Source organism: Charadrius vociferus, unplaced genomic scaffold (assembly GCF_000708025.1).
Source record: "Charadrius vociferus isolate BGI_N301 unplaced genomic scaffold, ASM70802v2 scaffold163, whole genome shotgun sequence".
Lineage (NCBI taxonomy): Eukaryota > Metazoa > Chordata > Aves > Charadriiformes > Charadriidae > Charadrius > Charadrius vociferus.
In genome coordinates this window covers 11,226,150-11,248,692 of record NW_009648332.1, presented here as the reverse complement: position 1 = coordinate 11,248,692, position 22,543 = coordinate 11,226,150, and the positions used below count along the sequence as shown (strand labels likewise).

The 22,543-nt window shown below is 38.4% G+C and overlaps 1 protein-coding gene across 3 annotated transcripts in view; it reads right to left on the bottom strand.

The window, feature by feature from the left end:
- Positions 1 to 22,543, bottom strand: part of LPHN2 (latrophilin 2) — a 128,426-nt gene that overhangs the window by 25,104 nt on the left and 80,779 nt on the right. For 2 of the 3 annotated variants that reach the window (XM_009884700.1, XM_009884702.1), the window contains exons 4-12: positions 19,228 to 20,028; positions 11,157 to 11,453; positions 10,512 to 10,615; positions 9,485 to 9,670; positions 5,289 to 5,472; positions 3,246 to 3,368; positions 2,752 to 2,957; positions 1,497 to 1,670; positions 193 to 402 (exon numbers count right to left, since the gene is read on the bottom strand). In XM_009884700.1, coding sequence (XP_009883002.1) covers positions 193 to 402; positions 1,497 to 1,670; positions 2,752 to 2,957; positions 3,246 to 3,368; positions 5,289 to 5,472; positions 9,485 to 9,670; positions 10,512 to 10,615; positions 11,157 to 11,453; positions 19,228 to 20,028 — 2,285 coding nt within the window. Of the gene's footprint in view, positions 1 to 192; positions 403 to 1,496; positions 1,671 to 2,751; positions 2,958 to 3,245; positions 3,369 to 5,288; positions 5,473 to 8,390; positions 8,430 to 9,484; positions 9,671 to 10,511; positions 10,616 to 11,156; positions 11,454 to 19,227; positions 20,029 to 22,543 lie in introns of all 3 variants that reach the window. The other variant, XM_009884701.1, reaches the window with a different exon arrangement.

The window sequence follows — 22,543 nt, the reverse complement described above, 5'->3', positions numbered from 1 at the left end:
GGCCACAGTGATATTTTTGATGGATGTAAATACTATTTATGAACATGTCTATTTTGTTTTCACATTGAGCTTTTATTTCAGCCTTTCTGTGTCATAATGCTGAAAGCTTGGCAGTGTTGTCATGTTTTAATTCAAATCCATTTCAAACAGTCATTTCAGAGAACAAGTTCAGTACACACAGAGAAGACTTACCTTGTACTCTGTCTTATCGATGCCTATTAGGAAAATGAACTCAGCAATGAATAGGTTGATACAAAGGTTCTTGTGAATAGTGTTACGATCACTTTGCAGGCCACGGAAAAAACAGAATGTGAAGATGCAGATGGCCAGGCAAACAAGAGAGATGACAATTCCCACCCAGGTGATGACAGTGAGGAGCAATTCGTGCACTCCATCTTTGTACTGGAAATAACCAAGAATGGAGAAAATTAATATGACTCTTTATGAGTATAAACAAAAACCTATTTTCACAGCTAGCATCCGGAAAAGTTACTTGTTCATTACATGAGATGGGCAAAATGTACTCAGTAGTTTCTCAGTCTCAGGTCAGCTTCCAAGAAGAGCAAGATTAGGGTAAGTACAAGATGACAAGATGAACAGGTCTGAGAGAAAAATGTGACTATTTTAGCCAGATCAGGTAGCATTTTTACTTTTCTGATGACTCGCTGTAAACTTGTCAGACAAGAAGTAGAGAAATGTAATATTCAGGAAGTGCCACTAGGCTCTGATGCAAACAAAAAGGGGAGCTTTCTCTGGGTCCTCCTATAAGACTGTATGTTCCTTCCTACAGACCTGCAACTCCACAGCGGAGAAGAAAGCAACAATTTACACACCAATTAGGACAAAATGCAGAGTATATTATGTGTGTAATTCCATCTCTAATCTCATGTTTAGCTAAAGAAGGCTCCTGTTTAGCTAAAGAAGGTTCCTTGCTTCACTTGCGACAGAATCACTTTTGTCATCTTGGTTATCTTTTCAGCGACCTTTCCAAATATAATGGGTTTATGAAAAGTGACACATCCTTGCAAATATTGCATGCTCCCGGCCCCCTGACATCCAGTAAGTGCTTTAATTAGACAACAAAATTTCAAAGTATGAAGAGGCATTTAAACAACCAGTACTGAAGCTCCTTGACCTTCCTGCTCTAAGGAGAGCTGGCACTTGTGCTTCCAGGGAACAGTCTGCACGGCTGCCCCTACAGAAAACTCTCCAGCTGTACTCAGGGGAAGTCTGCAAAATGGTTCTAAGGTTGGACAGTAACTTTAAAATATGACTTGAAAAAAACCTCTTGTCCTTCCTTGTTTTTCTTTCCTGTTACTTTCCTTGTAACTTTATGGGCGAGGAAGAAAAGTGCTACAGAAGCAAATTGCTTTAGAAAGAGTGGGTAGAAGCTATAAATACTCCAAACCTTCAGCAATTTTGGATGTTGCTAAAAATTTAAAGCTCAATCTTTAAAAGTTTGTTCCCTGCCGATGGCTAGAAACATCATTACCTACCACAATTTCCCGATGAGCCATAAGAATTGCAAAGTTGGTTAGGTGACTGCAAGCACACGTTGTATGAGTTTTATTTGTGTCAACCAGTTTGCAGCCTTGAGTTGACCAGTATCCCATCATAGTCCTCTCTGAGTAGTTCCAGAAGGAACAATTTGCATTGAAATAATTGTCAGGCTGGCAGATAAAAGGATAACATAAAATGAGGATTTTACACACTAAGATGGCAATAACAATTGTTTAATATGTGTAAAGGGTAATTTAGATTAAACTTTGCATGTTTCGGACAATAAAGTTTTTCATCAGCAAAATTGTGGACTATGTAATACAAGGAAGACACCTAGTTTAAAAGGGACTTTATAGTCCGAAACACTCTAAAGTGTAGTCTCAATTACTGTAGACCCAATTTTAAACAATTACAATTTCCATCTTACAATTTTATGCACTGATGGTACATTATAGCCATTTTTGCTTTCTGCAAAATTAGGACTGTAAATTTATTCTGAAGATATTTTTCCTGTAATTGAGAATTTGAAAATATGATCTTTTTCCTTTGATTCTCACCTTTGGTCAGACCAAAGTCACGTGAGCAGACATCAGGAAAAAGTTCATTCCTATCTATTTTGATGAAAAACAATCAAAATAGGTTTGTAACACGAGGCAAAATGACAGGAAAATACATCCATATTTTTTCTATCATGGCTGTGATTATTTACTTTCCCCACATGAGACATGAAAACAGAAAGGACCAAACTAACCAACAAAGAAACACATCAAACAAATTGCCATGAGAAAATATACACAAATTTAAAGGATAACAAGCCAAAATAAAATACTTTATTCTTCACTGAATAAATGCATGTAAACAACTAAATAAATGCATTTAAGCTTCCAGAACTTGGTCCAAAATTAATGTAAAAAGTTAGTGTCGTTTCAACTTGCTACATCCGATCATCAAGAATCTTAAGTGTTATTTTCTACTCTGCTACTAAGGTAAGAGTTAATTTTCAGTTAGAAACAAATTAGTCATTTACATTTTCATGTTGATTACTGAATTAGCTTTCATTAAGAATACACTTAAGTTCTAATAATCACTGAACCAGGCTCATTTAATTTTATGTTCATAGACTTAACTAAGCTTGTGTCTCTGACCTAGTCCAACATTTAAAATTCAAATGGAAAAAAGGTTATTTTTCTGCATTGCTTTTCTCTCTTGCTGATTTTATGACCTTCCCATTAATTCATTAGCATAACTCACATCAATGTGTTCCAGCGTAAAATGCACAGGATCAGTCAGGTACACCCGGCTAGACTCCTTGTTGATAGAGGCTGCAATGACGTGGGAGTTGACTGCGATCGTGCTATTCCGCCCAGCAAAGTCGCTGCCCAGCTTTATGGTTGCATTTTCAGTACTGAGAAAACGCCCTAAACTTTTGTAAATTATGAAAACCAGTTTTGCTAATCCTACAAAAAAAAAAAAAAAAACAAAACAAAAACCCCACATCATCATGCCATAGAGGTCTACAGAAAGACAGAGCAACCTGTACTCTAATGAACCGACAATAAAGCATCAGTAATCAGAGAGGCATTTTCAGGCGATGGATTTGAAGAAAAATGCCCTGGTACCCACTGTCTTTCAGAAAAAGCCACAGAGCAGTTTTGTTGTGTTTTGTTTTGATATTTTAACTAGGGGAGGTAATGTAGGTTTTATAAAAGTTAATGGAGTTTCAGTGCTCCGTGCCCAAGACTCACCGTTCCTGCTGTTCTGTTTCACGGTGCTTGCAGAGAGCTGAATCGAGTTGCCTCCTTTACTGCCCTGAGGAAATTTCAAGTCCTGCACCTGGCCCTCAGTAATGAGCACCGCAACATCCAAAACTAAGCAGACCAGAGATTTAAAAAAAAAAAGTGGTAAGAAAGGAGAATGCAGAAAGTCTCTTTGTCAGATTGCAATATGCCAGATGACATTATTTCCCCCCACTCTATTTAGTTTTCTCACACTGCTGTCCTCATTTGCCACTGTGAGACAGATCTGTACTGCACCTTTCAAGCACACAGTTAGTTTCTTTAACTAAACCTAGTGCACACTACTAAAATGACAGCACTTTAATAGTGATAACACGACATCAAACTTTGCTTTAGTTTGTGCCCCCAAAACATCCACTTAAATATAGCCCACACAAATTGCAGAGAAATGTTAATTTTGGACCTCCTAATGTCTACGCAGTATCCTCTGCTAACAAATTTAGAACTTTAAGTATTGATTTAGATAGAAAGAGTTTTTAAAACAGTCAGCAAATGAACACCTAAGTACACTTATGCCGTGTATTTAGCTAATTAGTAATTTAGTATTCATAACTATGTCTGAAAATGTCTGATTTTCCTAAATATAATTCTGCATAAAGGTTTATAGGAAACCATTTTATTTGTTCTGCTAAAAAAATATTTACATTGAAAACTGAGATGCCACTCAGCCTTACGTAAGTTTTAATTTATAACACACTGTATATTGGGAAGCCTCCATCGGACTACCATCGAAGGCTGGATCCCCTTCGTTATGTAAAATCAGACCGGTCAGACCGGTCAATTTGTTGACAAATATCTGCATTATATTAAACTGGTTTAACTATAGATCTAAACTACAGATGGACAAAAGGTGCGAAATTAGGCAATGATTTCTCTTTCTCTAAGCCACACATACGTAGGTGCGCTAGGACTTCAGGCTAGGATAGCATCAGTAATGTGTTACTAACTATGACTTGAAGACAGCTTATCACAAGAAGTGATATTCAGACAGTCTACTGAGCTCCACGGAACTGCTCGTGTACATCCTAAAAGAGATTTTCTGTGATTCTACCCACATTCCTTCAGAAACAACTGGTGCAGTTACGTTGATAATGGACTGTAACACCTTTCCCCATCCTTTCTCAGTATCTTCCTACTCAAATTAAAAACTAGAAGGAACCATCTTCTACAGTTACAAACATGCAGACACTGAAAGATGAAAAGTCTCATTTCTGCAGTCTAGTCCAAGTCTCCATCTCAGTACCCCTCAAATTAGCAGACTTTCAGCTTCCTTGTACCTTACTGAGACTAGATTCATCTCTGTAATAAGATGAAGGAATTATTTTATGCATACCAGTGATTTTTGCGTTAACGCATCCCATGTACCAATATTGGCACATCTCTAATACCAAACCCCTTCACTTCTCTGTCAACGCTTAAATTCCAAATTATGCTCCAACTATCTTCAGCTATTTTGCAGTCTCTGGAGCATAGCTATTCTGCATTATGGGAGATGTAGTTCACTAAACACACTTTTACCTGAAGGCAGTCATGTTTAATATAAACATTTGGCCTACGTTCTGAGTACCTAAAATATTTAACTGGCAGAGTACGTTGCAAAAAAGTAATCTACATTCATTAGGAACAGATTATATATAACAGGAAAGCACTTCTGCAGCTCTACAGAAAGCAGTTACCTCAAAAAATCCATAGTCTGCCATTTAAGCACTCCTCATACCCATACTTTCTGCTAATGATTTTTCAGCAGTAAATCAACTTTGCAACATCAACTACCTTCCATTTTACATTGTATTAATGACACTAAAGAAGAATGCTAATTTTGAAGAACTAAACAAGAAAAGCGTGTCTCCCCCACTTAGGACCATTTACCTTTCCACCAAATGTTAAGCAGCTCAGCTTTCAAAGAGTTTGTGGTTATATAGAATATTTTTTCCTGATTTTGTGTAAAGCAACGCACAGCACTAAATTATGCTTGAAAACAAATTCACTTACCAATATTTTCTGTGGGCATTGAGACTCTAGTTGGTTCTAAGAGATTATCAGCCAATACAAAAGCCCCTTCTTCTAACGTATCAAGTAGCATCGTGGCCGCATGGGCTTGTTCTGAAGAATTCATGTCCTTCCAGGACTCCAAAGCTTCAGGCCTGAGCAGGTTGTCCACTGTATCCACAATTGCCTGCATTCATTAGAACACTATCATTAGGTCTGATTGCCCTAGGCAGCTGGGGAAAATTTCCAACGTTATCTGGTGACAATTATAATACTTAACTGTCAGAATGATTTACTGTGATTTAATGGCACTAGAAAACTATTTTCAACATAAAAATATTTTCCATCCTCTCCCTGGATTAGCATTAATAGAAGTGCAGTTAGCCACTAGCATTGTGTGGTCTCTAAGTGGTAAACATGCAGATTTGACTCGTCTTGTGTCACGTATAAAGACAGTCTTATTAATGTGCTGAAAAATGTAAAAATAAATGCCATAAGTTTTCCCTGAAGCTTTTGTCTTAAAGTTAATGTCAAAACGTATAACTTCTATTTAAAAATTCTAACGCCAAAACTGGCATTCTGCAGTTTAGGCTAAAATGACAATACTACCTTTCTGGAAACTTAGCCCAACTCACACAGCCATAGCACTATAAACTACTTGTCTATGACAAACTGCCTTCTTTATTACAGGAGGCATGAAATGAAGCTGACTCAGTGGATATAAATTAGCCCGAGCCACTCTCACTCCCCCTCCTGTTCCTGTACCTGTTCATAGATACTTAAAAAGATTACTAACTCCCATTCCTGCACAAAGGTCAGTTAAAAAAGGAAATCAATAGAACAAACAAGATGTCCACTGACTGTCCCTCTTATCAGTGAAGGCAAAACTGTAAAACTGAATAAAGCTGCCATTTTAAAAAGTCTTTCTTGTAACAACTCTATCATCATGTTTTAAGGTTCATTAAGCTGCATATAAAGTAACAGTAAATAAGGAAGAAAAAGAATTCAGTGGCATGATTACATTATTTTTACAAAATAATCCAATCAATCACAGTAATCAGTTAATCAATTGAAGGCAGGCTCTTACATTAATGCATAATGTAGCTGTGCATTGAGTATGCTGTGCATTGAGTACGCCATGCATTGCTGAAACACCCTGTTTACTCTGTCCCATTTACCTAGTCATAATGTGTCATTAAGGATATATATAATTTGTTTGATCAATTTAAAAGCACTGGGAATGGAAACAGAACGTATTGTACAAACAGAAAGATGTCGGTCTGGAATACTATATTGTGCAAATAAACGAACACGAAAAGTTGGTCAAGGCTATTGTCAAAGCAAGATTAATTAGCCTAATCCATTTTAATATCCTCTTTCTGTCTGCATTGTGAGCCACCACGACCTTCCTGGCAGGTGGAAGATACTTCGAAGTGGTATTAAAGCCTTTTTTCTTTCTCTAATGGGAGACAGAATAGTCAAAATGCTTGCACTGATATTGCTGCAGCCATTAACTAGAGTGGAACAGAAATTGGTCTGCAGAGGCCAGATTCATTAGTCACCAAGAAATACAGATCGGAGCCTCTAATCTGAGGTACAAATGAATCCTCTGTCACAAAGTGGGAACTTGCTTCATTTGCATAGTGTAAGTCAGCTTTTGATTTGTAATTTCAAGAGGTTTATTAGTCTTATCTAAGCAGAGAAGCCCATTTGAGACCTATGGAAAATGACACCAGTCGGAAATTAAGGTTGTGCTGCGGTTTCTTGTGTATGTCCATATAGTGCTGGCAGTATGCCTTCGTTAATACAAAACGCTTTTTATTTATTATGGGATAATCTAACTCTGCATTTTCCTGTGGAAAATTATCACCTGCCCAGTAATAATTCTGAGGCGTTCTCTCCTCTCGGAGAGAGGCGAGTGGGCAGTGGAAGACCACGCGGCCCCTATGATGCAGCTGTCGGAGCAACTCCATTACTGCTCTTGTCATGTTCATGTTTACTATTGAAAATGAGGTATGAAAACTCAGTCTACTCAAACCATATCTGCTGGATTTCCCTTTACTATTAAAAAATATTTTCCAATAAAAAACTATTACAATTACTATTATTTGAGAAGTGAATTACTTTCCAGATCTTTGTCTCTTTTTGTCGAATTTTTGCATAACTGGACAACTCCCATCCCCTTCCTGGGCTGAAGGATAAAAGACAGGAGCGCCCTGGACAGAGAAATGTCTCTTCGGTAAGAGTCTGAATTGCTTTATTATGTTGCAAAGTATTTCAAAGTTCTTTTCAAAAATCATTCTTACATTTTATCTCAGAGGGTACAAGTAAAAATCACTATTTCAAAAGAAACTTTGAAAAAGTGTGCAATAAAATTTTTCAGAGCCAGACATGATCTGCTCTAGGACTTTTTTCTCTTCTTCACAGGCGCGAGGTGGCATTAGTGGCATTGTATTGCAGAGCAGGAGCTGGCCACTACGGACAACCATTCTACAGCAGATGAAAGAAACTGAAAATTGGGTAACAATGTCTTACATGCCTTCCATATAGCCTGGTTAATGGGACACGTGGCACACATTTTACTAGTAAAGTTCAAGAAATGTTTGTCTTTACATTTTATCCTGAAGTCACTGAATCTGGCCTTTGTAACAACTCTTATAACTGTAAGAAAGAGTGATTTTACTAGGTATAACAATACACAAAGAACAAAGCAGGCTATATAATGTACATTTTTCATGCAAGCAAATTAACTCCAAGCAGTCTTTGATATAAAATACTACCAAGCTGAAGTAATTTCTTGTAAGTTGCCAGCTTTTTCCTATACCCAAAGTTGCATTATGAGAGACATGTTACTTCCAATTCAGGTAAGAACCATTTCTGCTCTTTTAGTTTTGAACAAGTTGAGGTAAAAGAGGTATAAACTTTGATCTTTAATTTTTTTTTTCTGAGTGTTATACCTGTGCAAAGCCAACATTTGTACAGTTGATATGGGGCACAATACACATTTATCAAAGACTGAAATACATAGGATCATGCAGCAAGATGATAAAGCGTGGCAGGTTGCTGAAGCAGGGAGAAAGCAGGGTGACAGCACAGGAGAGATACCTTAAGGTAAGCCCTGCATGTCTTCTCTCGTTTTTGGAGCTTTTTAGTAAGAAAAAAGAAAATCAGAAGTTAGACACATTCTGGAAAGCTTTAGAAATATCAAAAAAATTAGTCTGGTGTTTCAAATCCCGAATTTGAACTATAGCCTGGACGTTAATCTAATGTCTGTCCAGCAATGACTATAAAAAAAATCACACAGGAAATGTTTTTCCCCAACCTTTATACAGGTGCCCAGATATCTTTGCCCAAACGATGGGATTTGTGTGAAAAGGTTAAAGGAGAAAATCCCTTTGTGGGCATTTGATCTGCCTCTGGGAAAACTCTCTTAAGGGCTCTAGGGATTGTAAATAAAACTATTGCCAAAATACCAGGAGTGCATGGAGCTCTTTCTCTAAAGGAGGCTGAAAAACTGTTTTGTTTGTAGCTTGTTGACTAAGCTGACACAAGGAAGAGGCCGAGAAATACAGCATTGCCTCTGAGAAAAAGAGGAATGGTAATAATGCTTGTGATTTGTATTTTAACCAGAAGGACATACATTTTCACTGAAATGTTTCTCTGAACATCATTCCGGAGAACACATTTATACGTGTTTTAGATATGTGTTTTAAGGCATTTTCATAAAGACCAATTATAAGTGATGTTGGCGGCTTTAAAATGCTAAGAAAGTGCTATTATTCTGCAGGAAGTCAGATTAAAATAAAACCCGGCACCTATGCAGAATCCCACTGATTTTATTACATGTTCAGGGTTAAAAGGATCACTGGGTAAACATGCTGATTTGTTACAGAATTTCTGAGAGCTAATGCCCATTTCTCTCACACTAGCTACAAAGCATTCCAGATTTTAATAAGGGACACAGTTATGTATTTCAGGACCAGCCAACTATTGTGAATTACATCGTATTCCCTAAAGAAGGTAATTGCAACTTTCCGCTGTGTATTTACTGCTGTTTTCTCTTACATGTTTATTCCAGAACTATAAGCACGCAGGAACAAAGTATAGATTAATATTTCTGAAAGGAAAAAAAAAAAAACAAAAAACCAACACAAGGGCAATGGTTATCCCAGCAGGAGAAGGTGACAGGAGGTGCGTACCTTGTTATAACTCCTTCCAGCAGAGTCTTTTTCACTGGGCCGCAGTTCCTGCAGCTGAGCATCCAGAATGTCCACGAGCTGCTCCATCAGCCTCACTGATGAACTAACATCGCCAGCGAAGACGGGTCCTTTGGTGTGTTTAGCCAGTTCATTGGCCAGACTAGCAGCATTTTCTCCACTTCTGATCTGAAATGACAATTTATATTATCTCAGCAGGGTCCCTTGTTCTGCTTGCGGCTCCTAATTCCAATTCCCTGTGTACCTTTGTTGTGGTGAAATAACCATTTGCACATACATTGAAATCTGCAACTAATTGAGACCAATAACGTTCTCTTTATCTCAGAAGATTAAAGGTTCTTAGATCCGTGACACACAAAAGCAGTTCTTAACAGCCATCAAAACCAGAAATCAGACTGGGACTTCTGGGCTAGATATTCTATTCATCCTTACTTTTATTTTACTGCCATTATCAGACAGTAAGAAATCTATTTGTTCATACTAGTGCTTGAGGCATTTGAAAGTCAAGTAGCCTGGTACTGACAACAAATTATCCAGTTTTCATAAACTTAGTAAATCTCAGTAGGGAGGGAAAACACAGAAAGTGGCTCTGCGCTCTAATCATACTGTTACTAATGCACTCAGACAAAAATCTATTTATTACAGTATAATTTTTCCTGAACCAAAAAACCTTGCTGTATACCACTGGTTTTGCTGTGTGATTTATAATATTTGATTTATTAAGCAAATACAGCTTTTGTTTTTTGAACACCAGCAAAACTACTTTGCTTTAAATAGCGATGAAAACACATAATCATAGATTCAATACAAGAACTTAGAGGGAGAGCGTACCAAAACACACTTATGAACCTAACTGTTGGCCAATGCTTTGCACACAAAGTACACATAACTCCTTCTACTTTAAATGAACATAGAGTAATAAAGACGGCTTCAATAAACTGAATTATTAATGCTCAGAGTTAAAATCCTTAATCACTAGTGTACAGCAGATTAAAAGGTTTCAACCAACCTTCTGAGCCAGCTGATTTACCCAGTGTGAGGTGCAGTTGCTAAGATCAGGGCCTCTGGGGTTCCACGTTCCCGTTAAGACCACGCAGAGATATGAGGCAGTTCCTACAACAGATGTAGAAAACTACAGTGAAATGGAAACCATTTTTCTGCATGCATTCAGGAAATCGGCTACACTGTGCTCCTAAGCAATGCTAAATTCTGAATGCTGCTAATGGCAGCAGTTGACAATAATTGACAAAAACCTAAGGAAATAATGTAGATTACAAACAGCAATAAAAAAAGTCAGTGAAAAGTACCAGACGCTTTCTGCAAACAAACAAAAAGCCCTTGATTTTTCCTGGAGCTCATCCAGAGGGGACCTCATAATGAGAAAGGCAGCTGTAAGCATATTTCACAACAGTCCTCAAGCAAAGCCCTAAAATTTGACCTCTCAAAAGCGCATGCACAAGGTAATTCTGCAGCTATGCTCGAATGCCGTTTGTAGATTAAAACTTGACCATTGCCTGTAGATACTGCATTCTCCAAGTAACAAAAAATCGTGTAACAGACAGCTTGAGATTAAAAAAAAAATTCACCATGAGAGAGCAGCACACCGCTTTTGAAATGTCTGCTTGAAATCAAGTTATATTTTTAAAGGCAATACCTCGTGTTCCTTTGGGACAAGGGCGTTCAACCATCATTCCTCTTTGTGTCTGAGGCCAGCTAATCCCCCTGGCCTCAGTCGGTTCACAGAATCTCTCTGGCAAAGGGAAAAAACTTGTCACAGGAGGAATTTTGGTTGTGGAAACGGGTGGCGGCGGCTTGGGTCCTCTGCTTCCTTCCTTTGTTCCTCCAGCTAATGTTGTGCTTATGGGACCTTTCTGTGATGTAGTGCTAGTGGTTGACACTGTGGTTTTGTACAGCTCTGCTGAAGAAGTTATTGTCACTGCTGTGGTAGGCACTGCACAGAGAAAATTAGAGTAATAATAAAGTAAATGAATTCAGAATTATAAAAAGGAAAAATTCTTTAAATGTTATTTATGTAGTTTTTCTCTGGTGTCTCCTTTCCTTTATCTTAATATTAGTCTTTTCTTATAGCTATTCTGGGTCTCTAAGATATAACTGGGACTGACTTTTTTTACTCCCAGTTCATACAAGCATGATGTTTCAGCACATTCTCCAAATAATCTCTTCCGTAATAAAAATTGATAGTTACATTTCTAAAGGCTGAAAGGCAGTACTAGTGAGTTATCAGTACATAACAAACACGCTCAAAGCAATTAAAGATTACTTAATGACTTCTGCAGAAGGAATAACTCAATAGGCAGAATCATTTGAATTAGCATGCCGTAAACAATGCAGTCCAGCTTTAACAGCAAAGGCAGTGGACCGTAACTAACGAGACCATTTTAAAAAAAAAACAGACCCCAAAACTTCAAGTCACCCACTACACACCTTCCAGGAAAATAATTACTATAACATCTTCCTACCCGGCAGTCATTCTGCTTGAGAGCGCTGCCGCACGCCCGATTAGCTCCAAACAGAAGCAGCGCCTAGCCTGTACGTGGTGTTCCCATGTTTGAACATTTCGGGCCTTCACATCCTTTTTTGATGAAGCAGGTATGAAGACCCAAGTCGTGCAAGCCAGTGGCAGGAACCTAGGGTAATCTTTTATGAAACACTAGGATGGGGTTAGGCGCCAAATCACTTCTGCCGGGGAGTGGCAGCCGCTCACTCCGCTGACCCGTGTCGGGACGGCACTGCTGGAGCCGCCGCGGTACGGCCCGAGCCACGCCGCGCCGGGAGGCTTTGGAGGGATCACACCAGGTAACGCTAGCGGAGAGAACAGTCCGGAATAACTGTTCATCGCCTTCAAATGTATACTGAGCAACGGCTGAAAACAATGCACGTGAGCAATGTAACTGCAACACTTATCATTAATTATTTCCAAATCTTCATTAGCGTTCACAGTGCTTTATAGGCACAGAAAAGCACAGATCCTTGTGCTGAGAAAAGTAAGTTCATAGGCAAGCATTTTTTAAATCTTAACTGATACAGAAATAAATGAAACTAATTTTAGGATTAACTTTGGCTTTTTTCTTTCTTTTTTTTCTTCTGCCAGGCCCTTGAACTCTGACTTTCTGGACAATGTATCTTCTCTAAATTAAATCATAAGCAAAAAACAAAAGAAGAGCTGCTTCACTTTCAGCAGAAGTTTTTTAAGTCAGTGTTTTGAGTAAGATTAACTTTCAGTAGTTTGGCAGATAACAATTATTTCAAAATCCTTTTTCAATTATATTTCAGTCATAATCTATTAGGAGTCACAAATATGAATTTATCTTTTGATTTTCATGTGAATTCAGAGTGGAGTTTTTGAACATCACTATCTGTTTTTAAAGACTAAATGCAAAGATGCGCTTTTCAGCCCTCTCTTGCTCACAAATGAGAAACTTCTTCAGAGGCTGTCTTCTCTTCAGTCTCATTCTTGGCTGCTTGAATGCAGTCTGTGTAATTGTGCTGAACTCGTGGCGCAGCCAGCTACTATGAAACCTATTGAAATCCCCGGATCTGTTCTGCAAGTGCTTGCCTGACATCTTGCGAAACTGCTGTAATTTTCTTTTGATTACAATGCATCCAGCCTTCTAGTGCTTTCCCAATTAACATTTGTCAAAAGCATTTGCAATCACACACAGAAGTGTCAGGCAGCGCCTGCTGAATCAGGTCCTGGGGAACGGGGAACCGGGGGGGATGGAGAATGATGCGGGGGACAACCAATTATTGCTATCCATCCCCTAACACGTTGTGCTAATTAGTACATATTTAATCACTGAAATGGGTATTAGCATTATTGCAATTACTACTCCAAACCTATAATGTTTAGGATAGCTTTGTCTCGGGAGCAAAATATCACTCTAAGAATTCATAACAACTCTCTGAAGTTCAGCAGTGAGGTAACAATTTTCAGAACATATTTTGTGCTGCACCCTGAGCTAAAATATCCTGCTGTCGTTATGCAACTTTAGGTAGAACAATTTTCCTGTTAGCCATTAAAATCAATTTCAAAGCATATCACCTATGATTCAAAAATGACCTGCATAGCTTACCAGTAGCACATACTTTAGAAATATATTTATAATCTCACATTTTAGGAGAAAGAATTCAAACCACCTCTCTCACAAAACTGAAAAAAATTACAGACCATTTCTAAGAGATTTTCTCTTGAATTAAATTTCAAAAAAGGAGAAGTTGGTATATTTAAAAAGGTACCAGGAAACTTCAGACAGTGCTGGAAGCCTGGGCGAGAAGGCGGCTGAAAAAATAAGAAACGACCGAACAAATCACTTTACAGAACACATCTAGCTTTTAGAAGGCAGATCATTTTGTTTTTAATGACCTGTTGGGGAACTTAATCTGCAAGGCCATTCTCCTCAGCTGCAAGAAGACACACGATAGCTGCCACCACCTGATGTGTCTCGTTCTGAAAGCTGAGGGTGATGGCATCTGCCGGCTGCCAGGCACTGCCTCGCAGAGTGCTTTACCAATATAAGATAACGGCAGTGATGATTAATAAGCTGCAACTAAGAAGAAGAACAAACTCCAAGTCGAGGTTATTAACCTATTGTTCCAAGCAGCAGGGGTGAGCCTGTACAAGGCTGAAGATACGTAATTTTTGTCCAACGCCAAAAAAGCCGCTTTTACAGTGCGAGATTCCTATTTTGGACTTTTTGACTAGGCTTGACATGCCGAAGAGAAAACCAAAACCTCTCCTGTCTTCTTCCTTTTTGTATGAATACGTGTGTCTCGTTATCAGCTGAAGCCAGTCTTTGTGAAATTAAAACAAAAAATAAGAACAGAGCAATAGGAAATCAAGCCAAAGACGCTAGTTGAGGGCAATTAATTTACATTTGTTTCATGCAGTTCCTAACAGCTGATTTAAACAGTTATGCATACTATCTGTTTCTAAAAATGAAGTCACCACTGGAGTAAAACTTAACACCTGTTTAACAGTGTGATGTCTATAAAACACATAACACAATTGCCTAGGACAGCAGGGGAATAGTAACTTTGTTTCCGCAACTGACAGTGAAGAGTAGATTTAGAGAAGGCACACAAGCTATCTAGTATTCTTTGCCAACAGGTTTCTATTCTAAGCAGGCATAAAATACATTTTAAAATAAAAAAAAACCAAGCCAAACCAAAAAAATCCCTACCCAAAATACAACTCCGACCTTAGATTTAAAATTGTGCTGGAATGCCCAGATGAAAATATTAATGGTTCTATTTTCATCTCTGCACCCAGGCAATTTTACAAATCAGCTGCATGGGTTTTTCAGTTAAACATGTGTTTTTATAGGTCAGATATTTCAATGCATTCGGACACGTGAAAATCTACGTACCTGCCTTCATTTTCAAAAGGTGTCATACACTGAGCTGCCGTGTAAAGCAACAGAGATCAGAAACCTGTGCAAATCCAGATTTCCGTGCCTTCTGCTTATTACCGCTATGTGTCTGTTTTCATGCTTCAGTGAATAGCAGGGAAGGCACTAAGACTTACCTAATTACCTATAGGTTCCAGCTATTACGCTGGCCAGTACTCTATTGACCCTGCCAAATCACGTTTAGTTGAAAGCGAAATGTTTACACAGCCATTTATAAATTTATACCCTGAAAATGGTAATAAATACGCCACAAAATTAGCAAAATACCTATGATCAAGAAACATGCTATCTGGTCCCCATTATGTTGTCTTTACTTGTACAACCACTCTTTCATCAACCTGTAGTGTATCTGATTCAATATTATAGTAAAGATCTAATTTACTTAACAATTTGCTGCATGACTTCGTTGTAGATTCTTGGTGTTATAAAGATTTAGTTGCACTAGTTTCGTATTATTTCAAGCCCTTGGTGATAGTACTCTCCAAATTTCTGTTCTGTCCGCACTCACAACATCCATATTTTCCTGCAGTGATCCAATAAAACTTAATGATGGGTATCATGGTACAAAAGGGGAGACAACTTCAGTTTGAACAGTTCGCAGTTAGCACAAATTGGGATGAGTGTACATGAAATCTCTCCCTAACGCACTAACACAGAACAAAAGGATTTATCTTCTTTTTGTTACCAAGGAAACCTTACAATGTAATGCTCATACTCACTTTTTAGGGGGAATACTCCCTTCATTCTTCCTGATCTTTTAACTTAAAATTCCTTTTAAAATTCCTATTTCAGCCAGGATTCGTTTGGTCCCTTGGATACCTCCTTCAGAGAGAATGTAACAGGACATACCCACTAAATTTACCAAGGATACAAGAACTCTGGTTTGTTTCGAATTTTTCGTACCTGCTTTTTGCAGGGCCTGATGTATTTTATTTTATTTCTAAATTAAGGTTTTGGTTTTTAGATGTAATTTTTACATTTATCCTTAGGAAATGTGCTACTCTGCAGTATCTGAATACTACTTGTCAGCTGTGGCTCTGAAAGCCATTTCTGCATCTATGTACTACAATTCCCACGAGAAGAGAGAAGAAAAAACAACACATGAAGAATGAGGTTAAGGGGGGAGTTCTAAGGGCAGCAGACCCAATTGCCAGGGTAAAATGGTAGCCTGCCTGCAGCATCTGCAATTTTAGAAACCCGAAGTGTTCTCCTGAAGATTGAGAAAATAAGGATATAGGCAACACACAACACAGTTGCAAAAGCAGAACTTGCCGTAGGTTTGCAGCAAGGGCAAGGTCAACACTAGTTTAATTATAGCGGTATTTCAGAGGTTTGAATAGGCAGATTTAAAAATGAAACAACTGAGAGAAAAAAAATGCAGCTTTGGGGTCATGGATGAGTCCAAGATTTTGGCCCTGGGAGCAAATGTAAACTCTCGACCTCAAAAGCGTGACTCAAATGTGACAAACTCATCTTTCATGTAGGAAGAAAGACTGTTGTTTTTGAAGCACTCGGTAGTTGGAAGTTATGGTGTAGACAAGAACTGATAGCCAAGACAAATAGATGAGGGGGAAAAAAAAAGAATCAGCGTGTGTCTATATATCATTACTGCTCCCACAGCAACAGAAGGAACACAGATTGCTGAGTTTCCCACAATGGCCCCAAGTTAACTGTTGGAACAGAAAAGGCCATGACTTCCAATTTTGAGGCACTGACCTTGTGACACCATTAAATACTTGATATTAAAGTACCATTGCAAAAAAGACAGTAAAAGAAGTTTCTTGTGTTAGGTGACTTAAAGAATGTTATCTTAACACCGATGTCTTCGAGTAGATGATTAAGAAATACGAGTCAACCACAAAAAAAAAAACCAAAATAAAAAAGAAGCACAAAGATGCCCTTCATCAAATACGCTGAAAATCTGGTCTAATTTCATATGAAATAAAAAAATTCAAATGTGTATTACACATATAGATCCTTTAACTGTGTAACAATAGAAGGATTGATCTTCAATTTATACAAACTTTATGCTGAAACAAAGAGGAACTGAGAATATAATACAAATAAATTATAGAGCTAGAAACTGTACAGAATCTCTTCTTGGTTTTATAGCAGTACATCTCAAGGACAATCATATTAGATGTTTTTTTCTTTAATTTAGTAGTCTTTAACTACAGGCAATTGGCTTAGGCAAAAGAGGAAATGAACTGAAACAGACTCTTAGATATGCGATGTACAGATCCACACAAAACTAAAATATTGGGTACTGGCTTTGTATAAGGAAAAATACCATTTGTGAACATATGCATCACAAATTCAAATAAATCTGGTGTCTTTATATGGTTTCTATATTCAAAAAAGGACATAATCAAATATATTTACTGATGTCATAATGCATTTAAAACCCAAACTCATAAATCACTCAAAAATTATTCCTTCTCTGTCTTCACAATGTGCAAAGAGCTCAGATGAGAGGCAAGCACCCTGGACCCCTTCTTGTCTAGGTCTGTTTGGAATAAACTGTTTCTCCCCATGCCTTGCATGCCAGCAAGGAACTTGGGAACACAAAGGGGTGCTGGTGGGTGCCCAAATGTCTTTCTGATATTAGGATGGGATGTGTCCAGTACATGTACTGTAACTTAGGATCTTGGAATCCCTCTCTTAATAAAAACATTATGAAATGTCTTACTGGAGACGTTTGGTGGTTCACTAAAGCAAAGGACAGATTCTACAAAGGTCTTTCTTCTCTTGCTGCTCTTCCTTAACACTTTTCCCTCAATGCAATGATTTAAAGATTAGCTTTTGCCACATTCACGACAGCTGCCTGAACTGCAAAAGCCACTTAGAGCCCGCACCTCCATTTTCTCCTCTCACTATTAAAGCTTCGGAGAATTTAAAATGCATCTTCATCTCAGTTAAACCGAATGAAAAGTGACATGCATGAGAATATACGAAATTGAAAGCTATAAATTTTTTCTAATTACATAGGTGGGTATATCTCTGCTAAGAGCAGCCCCAAAGCCCCCCTGAGGAACAGACTAGCTTGACGTACAGAGAGCAAAGCTTCCCAGGACAACTGCTGTCGCAGCCAGAGCTCAGTCCCCAGACACCTGGAACCTGCCTGAGCCTGGCTATGTGTTGCCAGGGAGGTCTGCAGGAGACAGATTGGACAGATCTTCCCTTGCATCTGGAGATCACTAACGTATTGGTTCTGAACTGCTTTATTCTACTGCATCTTACGTACTTTCGCACCTAGGAAAAACTCTAAGTATGTTGATATCGTGTGCACACTACATTGTTTGCACTGCTGTGCATGAATCAGCTTCGCTGAAGCAGGGTAACTACTCTTCACGTGGAGAAGCCATTATTACTACTTTTTGGAAGTAGAAAAAGCAGCTGCTAAACATGCGTACCAGTTAGATGAGAGAAGTGAAGTATTACCTTCTTTGCTAAAGCAGCTTATCAACATTCTGTTCCTTGCAGCATGCATCTTCTACCACGGAGCATTTCTCTTGGTATTTACTCTCCCCTGCAGATGTTAATATGTGGCTGTGCCTGTTCATGTCATTTTTAGGGATTACTAAGACCTAAAGACCTCCATTTTTCTTTCCTCTTTTGGCAGTTAGTGTCTTTCCTTTTAGGTAGTTGTTCTAACTTCAAGTGAGCTGAACTGCAATTGTAATGGACTTACCGAGAAACCTGCTAAAAAGAGGTCGGGTAATCTTGTCTAACCCGGCATTAGAAACTGTGAAAATAGGGCTGCGGAAAAAAAATATTTATGCTTGGTACTGCACATTAACCCCATACATCTCCTCTGGGACCCCCCAGCACACATCACTCTCCACTGCTGGCGCCAAGAAGCTAAAAGGTCTGCACGTATGTCGTAATCAATTCAGAAGTCAGGTACCACCGAACAGACGGGAACCGGGTTCTGGCTCAGCATGAATGAACTCAAACTTACTTTCGCTATAAAAGTCAAACTGACTGATGGTATGAAGTAAATAAACAATCCCCCAACTTGTTCTCAAACACAGAAAAGCTAACCACTTGTATAAAAAAAAAAGAACAAGAAGAAAAGTACAAGCCTGTAAACCAAATAAAGTAATTCTCTCTCTCCTCACCAGTGCTGCAAATTTGCCTTGCACCAGTGTAACGCTGTACTGCTCAGCACAGCGCAGACAAACAACCTCTCCTTGCCTTTCTGCCAAGAGCTAAGTCTGAGAGCAAAGACAACGTAACATAGGTGTCTGAATGGAAGTACAAAGAGATTAAAAATGAGAAAAAACAAATTCTTACCTTGGGCAGGATCAGGTGGGCCAAACTCCAAAGAGTATCGCAGAATGAAGTTGTTATTCCATACATACAGCTGGTTGTCTCTGGGGTTGTAATCCACCGCGGCGATGTACTGGTACTGGTTGGGGAAAGGAACGTCCACATGCTCGCCTCTGCTTAACCTGGTGTTGTAGATGTAATCGATGGCGTTCCTGCCGGTCTCGCTCTCATTGTCCTGATAGACCGACCGCACTACATACAGGACACCACATATCATGAAAGCATTGGATGCTGCTCGTTTGTCGTACGTCGTTTCCCATGTGGCTTCAAAACGCAGGGTGTAGGGGTTCAGCTGGCTAATTACTATCATCCCGTTGTTTTGCTCTGTAGCATAAATTACCCACAAGCCATTTTCATCAACTGCCAAGTCAATATCAGTCTTTCCTCCCCATCGGTATGGAGAGGTGTCATGGTAATTAGCATAATTGATTATGGCCTCTCCACTCTTAATTCTAGTCCTCAAGTCGAATTTTACTATGTTCCTAGTTCTTTCCTTGTTAAAAAAGACAGCGCCATCATACACGACAAATCCAGTACCATCCACTCGGTTTGGGAGTTTATATGTCGTCTGCTGGCGTCCGTTTTGGAAGTCCTCTAAAGAAGCATATTCTATCAAAGTATCGGTGCGATATGGAGTCCATGGCATGAAGTATATTTTATCTGCAGCCTGGAGAGGATCTTTGCACCAAGCACCTGCTTTTTGTTCAGCTTCATATAAATACGGTGAGTCCACAATTGCTTTCAACGTCCCCGGGCAAACAAAAACTAACAGTCACAGAGAGAAGTAAGACAAGAATTACGTCAACTTAAGACTGTCTCATAATAAAAAGAAACAAAAAAAGTAAAAAAAAAGGTAGGTAAATCATAATGACTGTGTCAGGAAGAAAAAAAATCGATTTAATTGGCACTAGATTATACCTTATGTTATAATTAATGCAATTATCACCCTTTATCATCCACTTTTCTTAAAGTTACCATGTTCTTGCTGTACCAGTATGGAAAGTGGATGGGAACTGCTTTCACTAGTACAGACCAAGGCTCAATGGCATACACAGACAGCTGAAAATGTAGAGCTACTCTTGCATTTTCGTCTTAGACTTTAGTGAGTACGCATTAACGCTCCAGAGCTTTTAACTGGTGTGCAGCAGTGCGCTAGGTCATTTCAGTCCAAAAAAAATCACATCGACTTGTTTAGAACTTTAAGAAGTGGTGAGGCTGAAAAAGGAGGTGCCTCGATTAAAAATAAAGGAACAAAACAAATCATCAGGTATATAGAGAAAGCAATTAGGAGCAGAGAAAACAAAACACAACCAAAGCAATGAATGAAACAGACCAGGAAACCCTGTAACCATGGCATGCTATGGAGAGGGTTCTGGAAGCCAGGCAAGATGACACTTGATTAACAAGAATTTACCCAAGGGTGAGAGAAAGAGAGGGAGAGAAAGACAAAGAGAAAGGGAGAGAAAAAAGCAAGGGAGTCTTCCCTCCAGCCCAAGTATTTCAGACACTATACCCCGCCACCTACTTTAAGCAGCCAAGTCACTTTATTGCAAACAGTCGACTTCTTTATGAGGTGTACTTATGAGATCCTGCTGATTATCATAATATAAGAGTGTTGTGGGGAGGGGAAGGGAAGAGGTTAACATCCATAAGGCACATAACAAGGAGCTGGGGTTTGGACTGTATACGTTATTTACCTTTTTGCTCCACTTCTATTTTAAGCATCGGAAGAAAAATAAAAAAGTGCAAGGAAAAAAGAAAGAAGATTAACATAAATTGACTATTAATCTAAAGATTAAATTAGTAACAGACGCTAAATATAGGGAGAATAAGAACTGCACTATATTGGATAAAGAGAAACAGACAACAGGAAAACCTAGCAGGAGAGAGATTCTACGGTTACACAAGTGAACATGGATCAATCATTTTAGTAGATTAAGGAGGCAATACAGATATGTTGGCATGTAGTTTCACTTAGTGAACCTGAGTAAATAATGAATGACTTTGCTAATGCATGCTATACATACTCTTCTTCTTCGCAAAGTATAATGCTGTCAAGTTGGATTTTAAGTGACACATTAATTTATCATATATGTGCGAGTGCACATATACATATTATATTAATTAGATAATTATAAATCCAAAATGCAGTATATTAACTATATAGGTTTGTATGTGTGCTTATTAAACCTTCCCCCCTCTTTGCCCCAGACATCCCTCTGCTTTTCTTGTAAAGAAAGCAGCTTGCATCCTTTAGCTCTCCTTAGGCTTTATTTTATTTCTTTTCCTGAATGTTAATCTTGAGAACTTTTGCCACTTCTTAGTCTATAACTGCAAAATCAGACTACGAGGAGTAAGCAAAAACATCTAGAAAAAAGAAGCAAAAGCACAGTAAGCAAGAGGAAAAGAGAAGAAAAAATTAACATTTAGCTCACTCAGATATTCTCCAGCATCATCGATTAAGCCCGAAACAGCAAGCTAGTATGCAAGGACAGTCATACTAAGCGTTTGAAACAAATATCCATCCCGCCACCGTACATGGAAAATATAAACTGAACCCGATTAACAAAGTTATATTACTACAGCAATTTTTCCCCAAGGAAGTTTTAAGGAACATATTACAGGAAGACATATAGCTGAAGTCCAGCTAGTAAATAGCTTTCCGATAATTATTTGCAATAAAATCTATTTCATATACTCAGTAGCCTTTGAAGTATGCTCCCTTAGTTTCATAAAATGACCTGGAAAATGACAGATGTAACAATCTGTGTAACAGTAGCTGCTGATACCAAGGAAGTGTATCAAAACTATTTGCACAGCTATTACATTTTCAGTATTACGGTATTATCCTGAAGAATGTATTTGTATGTTTCATATAAAGTTTTGGATTTTCAGTTTCATTTAACAAAATTACACATGATTATTTTGAGAGAATGGTATTGGCTGAGCTGATCTAGTGTTTCTTCAGGGAACAATTGCAAAACTTTATGGGGGAGTGGGAGGGGGTTAGTATTCTCAAAATGAGCAGTAGTTTTCCTAGCCTTTGTGCATTTATACATCTTTAGGTAAAATACTTGTTTTTCTGCAATTTGTAATTCTTGAGTTATCTGAGTAAACAGAAGATGTATTCTGAGGTGAATTCCTGTGTTTCACCATCAGTGTTAATGACTTTCAGATGATTCTGTTTCTGAACTTTTATGCATGAGATTATTCCTCGCCAAAGAGCAATATTGATATTGTACCTGCTTAGAATTAGTAATAGGAGAGGGGGGAAAAGATA